General features: G+C 44.1%; 1 protein-coding gene across 2 annotated transcripts in view; it reads right to left on the bottom strand.

The window, feature by feature from the left end:
* Positions 1-367: 367 nt before the first annotated feature.
* Positions 368-17,102, bottom strand: part of LOC144147178 (uncharacterized) — a 321,111-nt gene continuing 304,376 nt past the window's right edge. For both annotated transcript variants that reach the window (XM_077679248.1, XM_077679250.1), the window contains exons 2-5: positions 12,395-12,546; positions 11,023-11,090; positions 7,662-7,742; positions 368-683 (exon numbers count right to left, since the gene is read on the bottom strand). In XM_077679248.1, the coding sequence (XP_077535374.1) occupies positions 535-683; positions 7,662-7,742; positions 11,023-11,090; positions 12,395-12,546 (450 nt within the window). In that variant the 3' untranslated portion in view covers positions 368-534. The remainder of the gene's footprint in view (positions 684-7,661; positions 7,743-11,022; positions 11,091-12,394; positions 12,547-17,102) is intronic.

Raw genomic sequence — 17,102 nt, 5'->3', positions numbered from 1 at the left:
AGCGACAATGAAAAGCTTCTGCCATTCACCTCAACTTTTCTTCCCCGGGTAGGCGGCAGATTAGTTTGGTCGCTCGGTATCAGAGGCGCAGCCCCTAACGCCTACCATGACTGCGAGAAGCTGTCAAATGCCGGTAGTAATTCAAATCATCAGTGGTAAAGAGCACTCTCCGCACAGTTTCCAAAACAGGGAAAGAACCTAATGCGGCCAATATCTTCTACTTTTATTTCATTATCAAGTCATGTCCTGTCCGTGCCTCAGAAGAAGCTGGCGAGAGTATATGCAAAGAGATACAAGAACGACTGTAGACTTGCTATGAGTAGGGAACTCTAAATCAATAATTTCTCTACAAGACTCGTCAAAGACACGCTGTCTCATTTACTGTTTTTATTAGTGCATCCTAAAGTAACAGAGTTATATTAGAACTTCCCAATGATGCTGAAATCAAATAGGAGGCGGGTTAATACAGCACACAATTAGTCATTAGTGTTATATTCAATGCGGAAGCCGGCAGTTGATTTTATGGGAAAGAGTTTAGTCATCCGCATCTTCGAACGTGAAGTCTTCTTCGCAGAGGTCGGCAGCATACACTGGCACAGCGAACCCGCAGATGTCTCCGAACTGCTCCAGGCAATGTTCCGGCACCAAGTCTTGGACCTCTTTCGACACCCACAGCGTGCACTCTGCGTATAGCATAATTAACGTGATTTAACTTTTCTTCGTGAGCAGGCATAGCTCTCACTGTGATCACACGCTACGTGGCACACTCCCGTGGTTTAAAATTAACCCACTTTTTGCCCTCTTTTTCCTTTGCAGAAGAAAATTGTGCGCTGCATCTTGGGGAATGATGACATTAGTATTTAGGTCTGCCTTCTTTTAACATTTACCATCAGAGCTAGGTACCGATAACTGACTAGTTTCAATAAAGATTATTTTTCCCAAAAGGGCGCAAAATGTTTGATACTGGCCACAGTAATGCGCCTATGGAATCTGGGCAAATTCCCCTTCGTTCATGACACAAGGAGACGCACGTGTAGTGATCAGTGCATGGTTACCCATAGTCTACATCAGGCACACAAGAAACAGCACCTCTCGGTCCTATAAACGTACCCGCTGTAAGATCCTTTATTCTGCTGCGTGCAAAGAGCAGCTAGAAACAAACATACCACAATCTATACCCTTGTCGTTACACTTTGTGAAGTCTGATAGGGGCATTTTGGAAGTCACTACATTGGAAAGGTGGTTGCATCAAGATATCGCGCCAAACACACTAGCAAAAACGACACCTGTAACAAAGCGGTCAAGAAGCACATAAATGCGATACGTGATAACCTACGTTCGAAGAGGCTGTTCTGGAGTTTTATTGGTAACACTATGCCAAATGTTTTCCAAGCAATGGCCTTTGCTTTTTCAATATTTAATGAGTCCGTGTGAATGTGTCTCGCTGGCACCTCCTTGCGTTTTTTTTTTATTTTATACTTACCCCAGAGGCAAACATGCAAGCTTCTTTCTAAGCATTGCGAAGTTATACTCATTTACTTCAGATACAGTACCGACAGAAATAACAACTGAAGTACAGTCGCACTTGATTTCCAGAAAATAACCAGCCAACTTGAATTGCCACGGGAACGTTCGAACCAACGTTCCCTGGAAGCAGATTTTCTAGGAAAGCTTCTAAAGAAAAAGTGCACTTTGCTAGTTATGGTGACTCATAGGTGTCTGTTCATTAGCCCTAACCTTAAAGCAAGTACTATTACCGATTAAGTGGGTAAAACAGCGAAGTTAAGAAAAATGTAGAAAAGGTGGCAAAAGTAAAACCTTCCTTAGTTGCAAAATATTAAGGAGTAAATAAAAAATACTTCATTGGCGAAAGAAACTACACGCACTGAGGAATAACTCACGCAGTGTTGGCGGCTCTTGTTTTAGTTGTGTGGTTTTAAAAAAGGTGACCTTTTGCTAATGGATAATTAAGCTCAAACAAAAAAAATTAAAAACTTGAGCGTTCTTTATTTTTTGACCAGTCACAAGCACAATGCCTGAGAGCACTGTATCAGTTTTATTTTTCACCGTCCTTCGTATTTTTGTTGTGGTCAGAATAAGTTTTTTATGCTTTTGAACAGCGCATTTTCTGCAATGGGTGCTTTTGGTGCCGGATGGTTCGTTTGTTCAAATAAAAGGAACAAAAAAAATTACTTGTAAAGCATTCGTTCATATAGCTGTCATCCCAAGCTAGTTGATATGGTGTAGACTACACAAAAAGAAAGAAAACCGATGACAATTACCATACTCTATTATGCGGAATCCGTGATCAGCGCGAACTGCAGTCTTCTCGGTCACGGTGCATACCAGGTGCTTCCAAGGAAGGGATTGCATGAGCAGCTACCGCACGGTCGCGCGCGCTGCTTTTCCGTTATCTTGCAGTGCTTCGCTGCCGAGCAGCATGCTGTTGAAATTTGTGTTTGAACCTCCCGCACAGATCTGACGTGGTTCGGATGAGCCACAAACAGAGGAAGCAGCGACCCATAGCGAAAGTGTGAGAGGGAGCTAGTAAAACATTCTGAACCGTGGCGACGCTCTGGGAGATGACTCCTTAGCAGCGTGTACCACCCTCCCCCTCACACTTTGGCAGGTCTCTGCTCCCCCGCTTTCTGCCTTCTGGGATGGCACATCGCTCGCTCGGTTAAGCGGATGCCTCCGCGGTGGCGAAACTCGTTTACAGGGCGCCAAAGCGGTGCGCGCTTAAAGGGAGTTAAAGTATGTTCTTCACACACCTTTTTGTGAGGAGTATTATGACATACATTGAAAACACTTTCATGCAAGATATACCTTACGTACCGCATATTCAGTAACTTACCGGTAGAATGGTTTTGGTCTTATATCTTGATGGCAAAAAAAATGTGGTATCCTCGTTTACCTAAACTTCTGTGCATTGTATTCATCCAAATTTGGAGAATAACATGGTATGTGCAACGTTTTTTGTTTCTTAAATATGCTTACTTTACAACTTTGTTGTTTTTTTAGTGCTCATTCTCCATTTAGGAACCTAGTGTTTTGCCTAAAATATCAAAGAATTGACTCTAGAGCAGTACCATAAACAGGTAAACAGGCTGCCAGCCATTCACACTAGTTTTGGAAAATGGAGAGATGAAAGGAACAATGAAAGCATAACTTGGTACAAGCTATTCGATGCAGTTCTGCCCGGGCAAGGGGAAATTCGTAAGCACTAACAACCAATATACTATGCCTTTGCTATTGAAAACTTTTACCTTTCAAACAATGCGCACTTTCCATTCTCTTTTTGTTAGGAAAGTCAGTTTAGCTGTAGGAACTTCTAAGCCTCTGTTAGGCAGCTGAAAGAGTAATAAGATAGAAGAAATAAATGCGACTCTAAAGGTGTATAAGATCTCCAAGGATCACAAACCACAAAACTGACTCGGGCAGAAGTCCTTCTTCCACGAATAAACAAAATGAAGGACAATCACGGCAGGGCACGTGAATTGTAGAGCGCGCCACAGGGGTTTTTCAAGTAGCGTTACGGTGGTGGATGGACAAGATCAGAAGGGAAGGCATAATCTTCCACAAAGAATTGACACTCCGGAGAAATGAGTGGACTGAACAAGGCAAAAGAGGAGTTTCTCAGTCTACAGGACCATGATTGGGCGCTATGGAGCGATATGTGCTAAAATAGTGAACTGTGCACCTGATAGTAGGTGTTTTATTCCTTTGTACTGTTTGTACGTTTATATTTGTTTTGTGCCGGTGGGAATCAGATTGGGTTATCCGGGCCTTTCTTACTATATTTTTTGTGTTTCTCAATTACGTTTCGTGTCGCTGGGAGCGTGTCGTCTTGCGTATTTTATATTCTCCTTCACGTTCTTTTTCTCGCCATTTCTAAAAAGTTTCTTGTCGTTAGGAGCGTGTCGCCTTGCATTTTTTTATATTCTGCTTTGTCTTCTTTTTCCGCTCCATTGCTATGATACAAGAATGGTTGACAGCCACGAAAAAATACTGTATTGAGCCCAAACATGGAAGAGTGGATTGTAAGTATTACTAATATACGTGTGGTAATGTAGGCGTTCTTTTTGGACAAATTATGAAGAACTAACGAGATGACCCCACTTCCGGTGGACTCAAAAAATTGTTTAACATGTTTTTATGGAGAACTGAGAGACTACGAAGACGCCGTTCAGATGTTCCGAGAAGCTCAAGTTAGGAGAACTGAAATTCCCGACGACGTGCTAGTGGCGCCTGCCAGGTGGAATCAACAAAACAGCTTGTTCGGCCGCCACTGTTATGCGGCGTTTCTTTCACTTGAATATCCAGATACTGTGAGTACGTTTAGTTGATTCTCCTAACAATGATTACAAATCAGAAAATTACCGTTTTTTGGTGGTTTTTTGAGACTCTTTTTGACACTATTATAAGTAACATTACAGCGCCGAACCATTATGTGCCTAAAAGAAACCTCAACTTAATAATGAATCCCCAATGCTCATACACCTAAATCTTTACAGCAGTCTTCTAATATGGCCGCTAGAAAGAGTATGCTGAAAATATACATGCAGCAGTCGTAGTCCATACCACGACAGGGACAACTAAGGCTGCAGCAAGCGTGCGTACACGGAAGGCGCATCGGGCAGAGGAGGTGGCCATCGCCCTGGCCATCGCCGACACCGAGTGCACGACCATACTCAGTGACTCCAGAACGGCAGTACGCAACTACGCCAGGGGAAAAGTGAGCAGCGAAGCCACGCGAATACTGAGAGCGGCAAAAATCGAGAGCCGCCGCGTGGCGATCAAATGGTTCCCTGCACACATGGGCGAAGACTTATCGGAAAGAGGGTACGCAAACCATAACGAGACGGCGAACGCCGTGGCGCGAGGCCTCACTAACCGCGCTGCGGCAACTGCCGCCGTCGATCCAACGTGGTGGTGGGAGACCAAAGACAACATGACCACATACAACGAGATAACAAAGCGATACAGACACAAGAGGAGAACGATGCCACCGCCCCACCCGAGCCTGACCAGGGAGAAAGCGGTACTATATCGGCAACTCCAGACGGGGACGCTACCCACCCCAGCCCTAATGAAGCACGTGTGCCCGGACGTGTACACGAGTGACCTATGCCGCACATTCCAGAAGGAGAGAGCCACAGCGGCTCACGTCCTATGGGACTGCAGCAAAATTCCACACGAAGTGGCAACGAGGAAGACGATCCCGCCGCTGCTAGAAGCAGCGACGAGGAGCTACGACAGGGAGACCCAGATCCAGGCCGTCCAGCAGGTCTCGGCCGCACTCAAAAGGCAGCGACCCAGCGAACCCGAGAGAAGACTGCCGCTCCAGACCAGGGGCAGGCGTGGTCGACCCGAGGAAGTAGCGGGGCCGCGGCCAAAGTAGAGGCGACACCAACCGAGACGACGTCAAGGCCGCGTCGCGGCGAAGTACCCTAACAGGACCAGGGCGACAAGCCGTTTGCAGGCACTATCAATAAAGTTGTCGTACCGTACCGTACCGTACTCTTGATAAGCAAGAGGTACCGGGGAATCATCGTAATATGCTAATATCTTTGTTGCAGAGTACAGAAAAGCAGTTCCTTTATGTTTGAAACTGCCTGCATTGAAAAGCTTTCCACATTCACGTAGGACTCTGATGCTGTGTTCTTTGCCGTAATAGGTAATTTCTTATTGTTGTAAGCGAACGAGCAAACGCGTGCTCGTACGTGTTAATTCTGAGATATTTTTGCCATCCTAGTGATTGTTTTCGTCCGCAACCTATTCGTCAGATTTCTCTGTGCTGACTATATCATCAGGAGGAACTGTGACCACGATGGTGCTGCAACTCTAGTCTAAAGCGATTGTGGTAATTTTTAGACCTCAATAACGTGATTAGCTACACCAGGGGAGGAGGGTAATTATAAACTGTTTGAGATGCGGAAAATGTGATTAAACTAGGGTTGGTCAGGAGCCACCATCACTTTTTTGCCCGCTTACATAACATGTATTTTTGCACGTGTATTCATATTTTTTTGTTGCATAGTACAAATATTCTGGCGGGCAGATATTTTGTGTTCAGTACCTTCTTTTTTATATTAGGATTAGAATAATGTTTTTTAATAAGAGATGACGGGCCTTGCATGTGTTTCAAAAGCTGGACTTCAAAAACCAGAAGATGTCCTCATAACAGCTGTAAAAACTGTTGAATGTGGCACACAAAATAAAACCACACTTATGACAAAAAAATATAGGTTCTTTCGTTAAAAAGAAAAAAAAGATAGTATGAAATATGATGTCTCATTACTGCAACGAGCTAGCGGACCATTTAGCTAGTCTCGCTGTCACATCTCCCGCCCAATTCGGACTACCTAATCTGGCTCTTTTTGTATCTTCAATATAAGACGACATTGTCATTTAGACGCTAATCGTTCAGACTCACTTTTATGATTTGAAGAGTATCAACATGTAAAGTTCCACTGGAACGTTCATTTTTGTGGTTCTCGGCAATGCGAAGTGACCTTCACCGAGCTGAGCTGCAGGATTCCAAGGCTTAATTTGTATGTGTTAAGAACAGGACTTTCAGCTACGGAACTATGTGTGAGGTGCCAGGTACCTGAAACAACTGAACTTTTTTTTCGACTGCCGCCGTTTGTCAACAGCTGCACAACTGCTTTTCAAGGACCCAATTGATCGTTTGTAGTTGACTTTTTCTGGTCCACTTATATTATCGATTGCCGCATCAAATTTTGGGTTAGCAAAAATGGATATATGTATATGATTGCATTCAAATTTTTTTTGCTTCAGGGCATTTAAATTGCTCAAGGGTGCTAATAATGAGTAATTCGGGTTTTATTCATAACTAAGTTTCTTTTTACGGCCTCTTTCCGGAAATAATTATTTATTTTAGGTCCCCATGTATTTCAAAAGCCGATTTAGCCCTGGCCAATACCCCCGTGTGGGTACTTGGAAAAATCTCTGTAGACATCATCATCATCATCATCACTTGCATGTTCTGGCAAGAGGTGTCTTTACTTAAGAACGGCGAACTGTGGAAAAAATCACCCAAATATTGAAAAGAATGCCAATCTCGCGTATCGTCATGCAAGTTTATATAACGAGTGGGTGCCTCAGTAATGGTGAGGTCGACCTCTTTTTTGTGATGTCGCAACTGTGTGGGAGATATGATGTTAGACGATGCGACAGTTTTGAAATAAAGGCAAGCAGTCACTTTCTTATTCATGTCTCTCCTATAGTTTTTGTCGTTTCATTTACAACTTATAAACGTTACTAACATTTCTGCTTATAAAAGGGAAGTGAACCCAGTGAAGGCAGACCTTGGGTAATTCCTGACGCTGTTGCAGTAAAATCGGCGTAACCGCGGGTCGGAATGACATCGAGGATTTAGAATATATTCGGGATACTGGACATTGTAGGTTATTCAAAATGACGGGCGCTCTAAAGCCAGCTGCGCTCACATTTGCTGCGGAACGGATATTTTTTCTTGCCTTTGAAGGGCGCAAAGTGTACAGGATATGTTTCATTAAAAATCTTTTTCTCTCTATTTTTGTTAGTCGGTCCTTTGGTCAATTGTGCATAATTTGGCCAAATATCAAATTTCAGAGAACAAGAGCATTAAGGTTTGAAAGTTGGTTCTCGGTACTCACGTTCTCCAAAGTACGATGCTTCCGATATGAGGCAGTCCTTGTAGTCAGTGTAACGAACGTACTCCACCTGAGATACGCCGTCTGCGCAAATGTGAAGAAACACTAGTTTAATTGCTTAGCGAGGCAGTGGCTATTGTTAGCCAAACTGCTAAACCCGAGGCCAAAAACCTTTAAAACACCAAGAAACCTGTACAGAAGCACGTGTTGCGGTATCGCGCCACTTGATAATGATTGATGGCGTAATATGCACTGGCGGCCGGAAGCGCATTTCGGTTATTATAAAAAGTGGGTCGTCCAACTTTATTGACAACCAGGTAAACTCTAAGCTTACCACGGTTACTGTAAACACTATAATTGACAACGGGCCTTAATATAGTAGCAGGGCTTTCCAATAAACAATATTAATACTATATATATTACGGCAAACAGGAACTGGACATCCAACAATTTTTTTGAGATGCGAATTACGAGGGAATAAATCTTTACGGGAAATATGCAGAGGATGTAATGTATAAGTGGCCGCGATGTATACACGACATCAATGGGGTAAACGGCTACCGCAAAGAAACATCCCAGAAGCTCTAAGTGATCTTTGCTCACAGCCCAGTGTAGTGGAAAAGTGTGGTGTAGTGTATTAAAACAACGAATTAATAATTACCGCGTCGCTGAGCACTTCGCTGCACATGTCGTCGAGAGACGATGGTCTGCTGCCGCTTGTGATACACTCTCCACTCCTATACCAACCAATCAACCCTCCCCCATTTGGATTCTTTCGCGATAAATACAAAGGAGGATTGTTAAAATCTGAAAGATTTTGCAACATTACATTGTTCGTGCAACCTACTGGAACCTTTCATTAACGTTGAACCTAGAGTACCGCGTCATGTTCCTACCTCGCGCGAGGAATGTTTGAATTTTTTTAATAAAATATTGTTTTCAGTGCGTATTTTGTAGTTCTGGCAAATATGACGCATGAATGTATTTTAAAATAAACCAACACTTCGCGTAACAGTTGTGCATTGATGTTCTGCCTCAAATATGTTTGATCTTTTCGTTGCGCTCAACAATTGTGGCAGGTGTGACGCGTTTTATTGGTGCTTCGTTAGGTTTTCGGCTCTTCAACCTTGAAGTCCAAAAACCCCTTTAACTTTCGGTAAGATGTCTGAATCGAGGGACAGACAGGCAGACAGAAAAGTGTAAATCAGCAATAAAATTTTCGTGTTGAAGTGCCCAAGAAAGACTGTCGTACTTAGGAAGGGCGCTCAGCGGGCGATTAATATTTCTTTTGTGCGAGAGATTGTTTGCTCTATATCTGCGAACGTGAGTTGCGTGTGTAAAAAGCTTATTCGTTAAGAGCTCGAACTGCGGAAATTGAATATTTAAACATTCCAAGCAATCGCCATAAGCCGGGATCTGCCGTCGGTAGCAATCAAGAAAGAAAATTGACTTGAATAAACAACAACTGAACAAAAGATGTTTCAAACTATAAAAGAAAAACGGTGCTGGTTACACATCCGGTAGAGTGCTTATAGCAAATATTCCAGTAGATAAAAGGACTGGAACATACGACATCGCTTGCAAGCATTAGGAATGCCTGATGCTGCGTCAGGGATTGTTGGCTGACAATTACCAAAAAAGGCATCCCTAATGCCCCCGAACCAAAGCTACTGTACTGGTGCATTTAAGCTGGTTATTTGTGACATTCGGATGCTTCTTTCAGCAGAGACCGAGTGCACATGTAGATTATATTTTTCTGTTCCCTCAAACCCAGTACCAGCAGGAATACAGCGCCTTTACTGTATCTTCCTTACTCTGCCCTTCGTCTGTAGACGCATTTTTTACACGAAGAAGAACGCATAAAAACGTATCTATCTTTCTATATTGTTACTTGGAATGTAATTCTCACTAATCTCTCTCTCACACGTCAGGTATAGATGCTCTTCTCTCCTACGCTCCGTTGTATTTTTCTGATGGGGCTGAAACTGGCCTACTAGCTGCTCACCTGTATTGAATAGGCGTACAGTCATGTCCGCGTATCTCTGAAAGGGCTAAGGAGGCACCAAATATTGAGTATCATTCCTTGAAAGGCCACGCGGTTTAGAAGCGCACTCTAAGGAGGAATTTAGCCATGTTCGAGCAACAGGACAGACAACTTGAGAAGTTACGGCAGGGGTAGGCTTATCTACACCATGAACGTGGCGATATGATAAAACCCGTTGCGGAGCGCCTGTGCAGCTGCACTTGAAGTTGCAACTTTATCCCTCCATCTTGTGTTATCTTTCTTCTTCACCAAATCGAATAAACGTTTCTGTGGCTTGACTTTTGGTGTGTAAATTTGCTTAACGTTAGATTTGCAAAGCTATTAAATTCCACTAGGTTTGCCTCTAATCATAATTTGCTGTTACCTAATGTACACGTTTATTATGGAAAACAAACTGCCAATTTTGCCGCTTTCGTGTTTCGGAATTCCCTGCCAACTAACGTTAAACTCTCTTCGTCGTTGCATTTATTTAAAAGAAGTCTTCTTGAATTTTTTCTACAGCCGTAACCACATTGTCTCTTGTAATTGTTAATATGCAACTACCTGTCTTCTGTTACCCTTGACTATGTGTTAATTTTGTTGAATTATTTGATCTACTGCCAATATTTCATGTACCATTGACTATGCGCTTACTCACAGGAGGTCCACTTTCAGCCCTTGGCTCTGGGACCTCCTTCTGTATTGTCACTTATGTATACAGAATCAACGAACAAATAAACTCTTTTTCTGATTCTGATTCTGATTAAATCCGCAGCCTGTAGGATGTGCAAAGCGGCATTATTGTCGTCATAACGAATAAGGAAGACACCTAGTTTCATTAGAGTTGATGGCGAATACTTCCTTAAAATAATTGGTTCTCGCTCACTGGCACTTTTTGTTATTGGTTAACCCAGTGCTTTTCTAGAAAGCTTCCTGATTTCGATAAGGTTCAATGTTAAACTCGCAACACACTTCACCCGGTTCCCGCTTGATGAAAAGAACTGAAATGTTCAGTGTGTACATCTTAGTGGTTGCGTGTTTCCGTTCGTATTCCATAAAGTATAGAATTCATGCACCCTATGATCAGTGTTTAAAATTACACTACGGTTTGAACGGAAACCGCTCAAGAAAGATTGTTCACGTTCCCTTCAGTAGTTTGAGCAAAAATTGATCGGGCCTGGAACAAATATTACAGTGTACACATGTGGAATTTCTGACGATGTTTCAGTCACTGTGCGCTCACAAAACATTGTAAAACTTGTTAAAATTGTTTTCGTCATGCAAGGCTTATGCAGTATTTCGTTGAAGAACCGAAAGGGCTCAATCAGCTTCGATATTTACCTTTCCCAACAACGTAGTTGGCCGAATCTAGTGTTGGGCCTTCCGTGTAGTAAAAGGGGTAGCCGTTTCTGCGGAAAAACAAACCAAACTCACTGCACAGCGTATAACAGGTGGTTATTGTAAGGGGTAAACGTTACCTGGTAATTGAATTTTGGCTTACTAGCAACACGTGCATTAACTGTACCGGTTTCCCTTTGTGTATTCCTGTGACTTATCTAGCGGTGCTTAAGATCGTCCTAATAAACGATGTGTAGTTATTTTGACAGGTATTTGAACCGGCAAATGCGACATTTAAGCCTTCTAGCCATGTTTTATGTATCAGCTTTGCCAACGGTGTACATTTGTTAAAGCCAGTGTTGTATATTCGGAGCTGTCAAAGCAGAGATGTGCCTTTTCCTAAACAAATTTATGTTGTCAAGACAATGTTAGGTACGCAGCTTTTCTTTTACCGTTGACCGAATCGGATTTCAAAGATCCCAGCAGAAAGGGCACGCAAGGACTGGTGGAATTCGTCGTGGTTTGCTGCTGAAGAGGAGATTCTTTCAGTCATGCATAAATGCACATCGTTGTACACACATATCGTGGGTGAACTATTTTAAGGGTAAAAAAGGCAAACAATTGGCGTTTCAAAAAACCAAATGTTGAAAAACTACACTCCCAAATTTTGACTTCTTCCACCTCTATTTTGTGTGGACAGAAAATGAGGTACATCGGCAAGCACGGTGCCAAGCAGTTCATTATAAAAACTGGAAGGAAATAAAAATTTCTAGAACTATGATTAACAATACTTCAAGAGCCTATGTACACTCAGAGCCTATATAAACAGAGTGGTTTCGATTCCGATTCGGCCACGCAGTACTGCTCGAAATTTTGTTTTGTTCATTCATCTATGATCTATGTGTCTGTATGCCTAAATGATGTTTACGGGATTTTTAATGAAGAAGGATATTTCCGCTTGCACAAGGTCTTCTAAATGCCAAAGTTAGTGTGCTTTGCCGCATGTCATTCAGACTGCTTATGGGTTCTGAATACCGTCTTTTCTATAGGTTTGGCAGATTTTATTCTGTATAAAATCACCTACATTAACACCCGGCCTTTGCTTTGGTCGTGTTTTCTATAGTCTTCCCTTTGTTAGAATAACTGCTCAGATTTCTAAAGAGTTTTCTTCTTTATTGCATGATCAAGACGTGACAGTCAGTTGCAAATGTTTTTTTACTGCGCAAAATGGCGTAAACACACACAATTCAATCTTGGGCTTGCCTTGTTATCGTAAGAATCGACAGCAAAACCTTCCGGATAATATATTGCAGATTTCTTCTCTCGGTCACCGTCAAGTAGCCTATGTTGTACACCGAGCATCTCAGATGCTTACCTTGACTTCTCGGGGCCATCGCTGACGAACCAGATATACGTGGCCGTTTTCGCCTCATAGTCAAATTCAGTACGTTCCGCCGCGAGGCATTCAAAGATGGTGTCGTTGTTGCTGTCAGTTATGGCAACGGCGTAAGGAAAAGCTCCGTAAGCCTTAAAAATAGAAACGTTAGAAAAGACAAAACACATTAGAAAAAAATGAGCACCTAGTCAACTCTACAATGCACAAGCTGCTCATGTGGAGAAAAAATAGTAACGTAGGTCAGAAAGCGTGCACCTTCACGCGGTCAGTCTTTGTGTGAAGGCGAGCATATACAACCGCGACTAAAAGGGGAGTTTGCAAAGTGCTGATTTTTTCTAACTTTACTGCATTTATTTATACACGATAGTATTACAACATTTAAATTGGCGTCCGCGATGAGGGATGGAAACTACGGCCGCTGTCCGCAGTTGGGTCTCAATTTAAGCTTCAAACAAATTTGCCTGCGATACACAGGAGTGCAAAAACTCCTAAGATGTTCAATATTCCGAACAATGAGTAAGTGTTCAATAAAGTCTTGATCTTTCATTCTTCTGTATTCAAAAAGAAGTGTACAACACGGTTCCTCTGCCTTCCCTAGTTTTTTATCAAAGTTTTTACCAATGCCATTCCACTCCCTTTCCAAACGTTTGCTCAAAAGCTTGTGATTGAAAGCGTCTGTTTCCTAGCGTTATACATTTCGCTCAAACCACCCGCACCGATGTCTCAGTGGCTAGGGCGTTGCGCTACTGAGCACGAAGACACGGGATAGATTCGCGGCCGCGGCGGCCGCTTTTCTGATGGAAGCGAGAAGCAAAAACGCCCGTGTGTACGAGATTGCAGCAAACGTTAAATATTTCCAGGTGGTCAAAATTAATCGGGAGCCCTCCACTACGGCATGTCTCATCACCTGTAAAGCACCGGCACATTATTCACTACAAGAAATCAATCAATAAATCAACCAATCAATCAATGATTTCGCTCAATTCCCTGCCACATGATATCTAGAACATTCTGAATGGCGCCCAGAGTTATAGAATATTTCTCAAAATTTAAAATGGCCTATGAGTAGAGGAGATACTTTCTTACATTACGTGAGCAACACATGTGGCACGTCATGAAAATTTTGCGCCAGCAATCCAGGGAACACAACCTCAAAAAAGGGAGAACAATAAAGTGTGTGTTGACGGGGTGACGTTCGCTCACTATTGGCTGCGGTAGTGCAGAGGTTTATCCCCAAAAATCTCGTCTACAGTCCTCGAGATCCGCGACTGCTTCGCCGCTGGACGATTCCGTTCTGCGGCCGGTGTTTAAGGCGTGAGCCCTGCGTGGCTGATATCGGCAATAAACAATGTTGTATAGTGACGTTTGTAAAAATATAGTACGTTTAGCGCACTTGAAAACAACAGCAGCGGCTTGGTGGAGTACCCGAACCCTAACACAAGAGTCCTGAAGACACTGTTCCTCACGCTTTTGGGCCGAAATAACGGGCATCACCAACGACAGCTGAACATCACCACTTTCACCCCCGAACTATTCAGGCGCAAGTGAATCATATTGTCCCCTCATGTAGACCTGAAAACGCTACAGGGAACGTTATGTTTGTCCTGCAGTGCGTACAGCAAATGAGGTTTTGTTTTGAATACATTCGCACGTACCGTAGCAAAATACATTTTGTTGATGGGATCACTTCAAGCGCGGCCACAAATTTTATCTTTTATAGGAATAGAACCCACGCAAAAATGGTTGGAGCACTGCGAGGCTCTGTGTCGTTAATATAGGACCACTTACGCCTCATTGCAAAAAGCAGCCGATGAACAACTCAAATTTTCTGGCTTTCGTCACTTGGACTGTCTGCTCGCATGACAGGAGGCCCTGTAGGAATTTGTAAAACGAGCCCCCCATGGCCCGGCAGAGCAGTTGCTTTCTCACGCCGATAATAGAAAGCGAGAAACTTGCACCAAAGAGCCGGCTCATTTGACCGGGCTCTTCGACTCAGTTGGCTCGTGTTCCTGCATGGTTGTCTCTGCAGTAGATTGCTCTATAGAGTTTTATACTAATATACGCTAGAGGGGACACTCACGCTAGTGTTTATGCGAGCCGCCGAAAGCGGCTTTACCCCCAAGCCTGTAGCATGCCTGTAGGCCATGCATGTAGGATGCGTGATTTTCGAACGCGGTTTGACCCAGCCGTTATCTTGACTTGACTCAAAGAACTTTTTAGATGCGAAGCAGCTTATGGTCGAGCCTGTTCCCTCTGTCGTTGTGTGGGCGCCGTTGTGCAACGTCCACACCCTTACTGCGCATGCCTGGCGAGCCACCGCTGATGATGATTGCGGCAGGATGCCCCTAGGGAGTGGCCAACCAAAGAATCCATCACGGGATAGCTTCGCGTTCCACCACCATGGTCATCTTCACGTAGGGAAACCCTGAGTAGTATGTGAGCCATTCCTCCTCTCCTCTCTAACGGTCCTCTCCTCTCCGGCATTCCTCCTCCCATCTCCGAAGCTCCTCTCCTCTCCGGGATTGCGCAATAAATGGCAACACCTGCGGCTCCGCGCGCTATAATGCGAAGGAGCTTAGGTTTAGAGACGCGATGGTAGCCGCTGCATACTCCGCTTTGATATTCCATATTATCGCATAGCAAATATCCTAGTTAATTGCACAGTCCGGCGACTTGTCCACCTCCGTACAGAGCATTTTACAATTCGTGCAATCTATTGAATAGTTATGGAGTTTCGAGTAATGCCCCAGTCAGGGGTATTTTTATTGAATAACAAGCATCAATCTTACTTTCACTTTTTGACCTTTTATAAACCAGAAAAGACGGTCTTTTCTAAGCCTCAAACGAAATGAAAATTCCCGGTGGAAATTTAAACAAAAATGAAAAAGGCGATGAGATACCTTAGACCACTTCCGGTCTAGTTCATAAAACAGCACGGATCACATAGGAAGGGATGAATGAATGACTTTATTGTAGAGAGGAGGCTATAAAGCCCTGTGGGTAGGGAATGGAAAAGAGGACTGGGAAAGACAACACTAAGTAGTTGTAGTAGATCTAAGCAATGTTCAAGGTTCACTGCAGCTATCACTGTAGCTGTCTCTCAAGGTCTCGTCGGAGTAACGCACACACACTGGCCTTCCCCAGAGGGGAGGGGGTGTCCGGCATAGTTCTTGATGGCACATTACGGTTGGTGTGGCAAGATGAATGCGCACCGGTGTTCATTTGTGACTGGTGAACTTGAAAGGTAGTCGGTCAGCCAAATTAAACCATCTTATACAGACCATTTGTTAGGGCAAAGTCGGTGATTTTTTTCTAAGATTTCGGGGTTGTATCTAACATATTCGACATGCTCTAACGCCGATGTCGGAACCGTGGCGCTTGTGACCAGCTGCGCACGACCCTCTGAGAAGGCTGCACATGACCAAATAAGGTGGAACAAGTTGTGTGTTTCGTTGCTGCCACAGTGGGGGCACCTAAGTAAGGAGGGACGCCTTGGGTTCGTCGACCTCGAAATCACATCAGGGGTATAGGCCGAGTTGGCATAAACTTTGTTGGCGAAGACCTCTCCTGTTCTGGGAAGGGTCTTAAGTGGTGCGAGGAAACCTCGGGGTGAGCCCTCGGCTAGTCGGTGCCGGCTGAGGGCTCTAGCTTGACGAAGGTTTTGTTGCCAGTGTTGTTCAGATGTGTTTGATGGGTCTAATTGTGCTGAAGTGGTGTCGAGAACCGTGGGAGGATTTAGTAGACACTCCCGTGCAGCGTTGTGCGCCGTTCGGTTGCCGTCCACTCCAGACGTGTGCGCAGGTGTACAGACCATGCGTATCGTGATTCCTCCATGAGACAGGTCCCGTACTAAGTAAGGAATATTCGTGGCCGTAGAGTTAGGCGTGAAGGTCCTATTCAGTTCCCGGAGGGCAACGTGCGAGTCAGTGATGATGCAGAACTTCTTTGTTTCGATGGTTAAACAATGGGTGTGGATGCTTTGAACTGCACCAAGAATTCCAAAGAGTTCCACTTCATCTGAGAGGCCGTAGGTGTTCGTAATGTTGCGAGAACCACCGAGTTGTGAAACCTCGGGGAAAGCCCAAGCAACAGCGGCTGTGATGTCTTGGATAGCGGCATCGGTGGACACATCAACTTCATCGTGAGCTTTATCTTTGGCCAGGGTGCAGACGTACTGTTCCCTAGCTGCTCGTTCACGTCGGGGAATGGGTCGGCGTCGGATAGAGCCGATTGCAGGTCTCTCCCAAGGAGGGATGGATTTAGAAAAGCTTGCAGCGTCGAAACTGCCTTCAAGGTGTCCCATTTAAAAATACCTCGTCGCTGTGGCATGTATTCGAGGTGTTTCTGGAATCGCAGCTTGACTTGTTCGACTAGAATGGTGATCTGAGGAGGTGGGACTGCTTGTTCTAGCACGTCCGTCCTAGTGTGGCGTGGTAGGCCGGTTATGGTACGAATGAGGTGTCTGTTTAATATGGTTAGTTCACTGAAATGCCGGGAACGGAATTCATATACGGGAAATCCGTAAGACAGTCGGCCGTGCGCAACGGCGCGCGCAAGCTTTAGACAGGCATCTTGGTGTGAGCCGCCGTATTTATTGGATAGACTGATAATGAGGTGCAAGGTGGAGCGCTATGTTGTTCGAAGATGACGGATCCTTGTAGTGGGGCTATTGCACCTGCTAATCTGG

Source organism: Haemaphysalis longicornis, unplaced genomic scaffold, assembly GCF_048455015.1.
Source record: "Haemaphysalis longicornis isolate Haplotype H1 unplaced genomic scaffold, Haemaphysalis longicornis Haplotype H1 scaffold_7, whole genome shotgun sequence".
Lineage (NCBI taxonomy): Eukaryota > Metazoa > Arthropoda > Arachnida > Ixodida > Ixodidae > Haemaphysalis > Haemaphysalis longicornis.
Note: the sequence above shows the minus strand (reverse complement) of the source record. Positions and strands in the feature narration are given on the sequence as shown.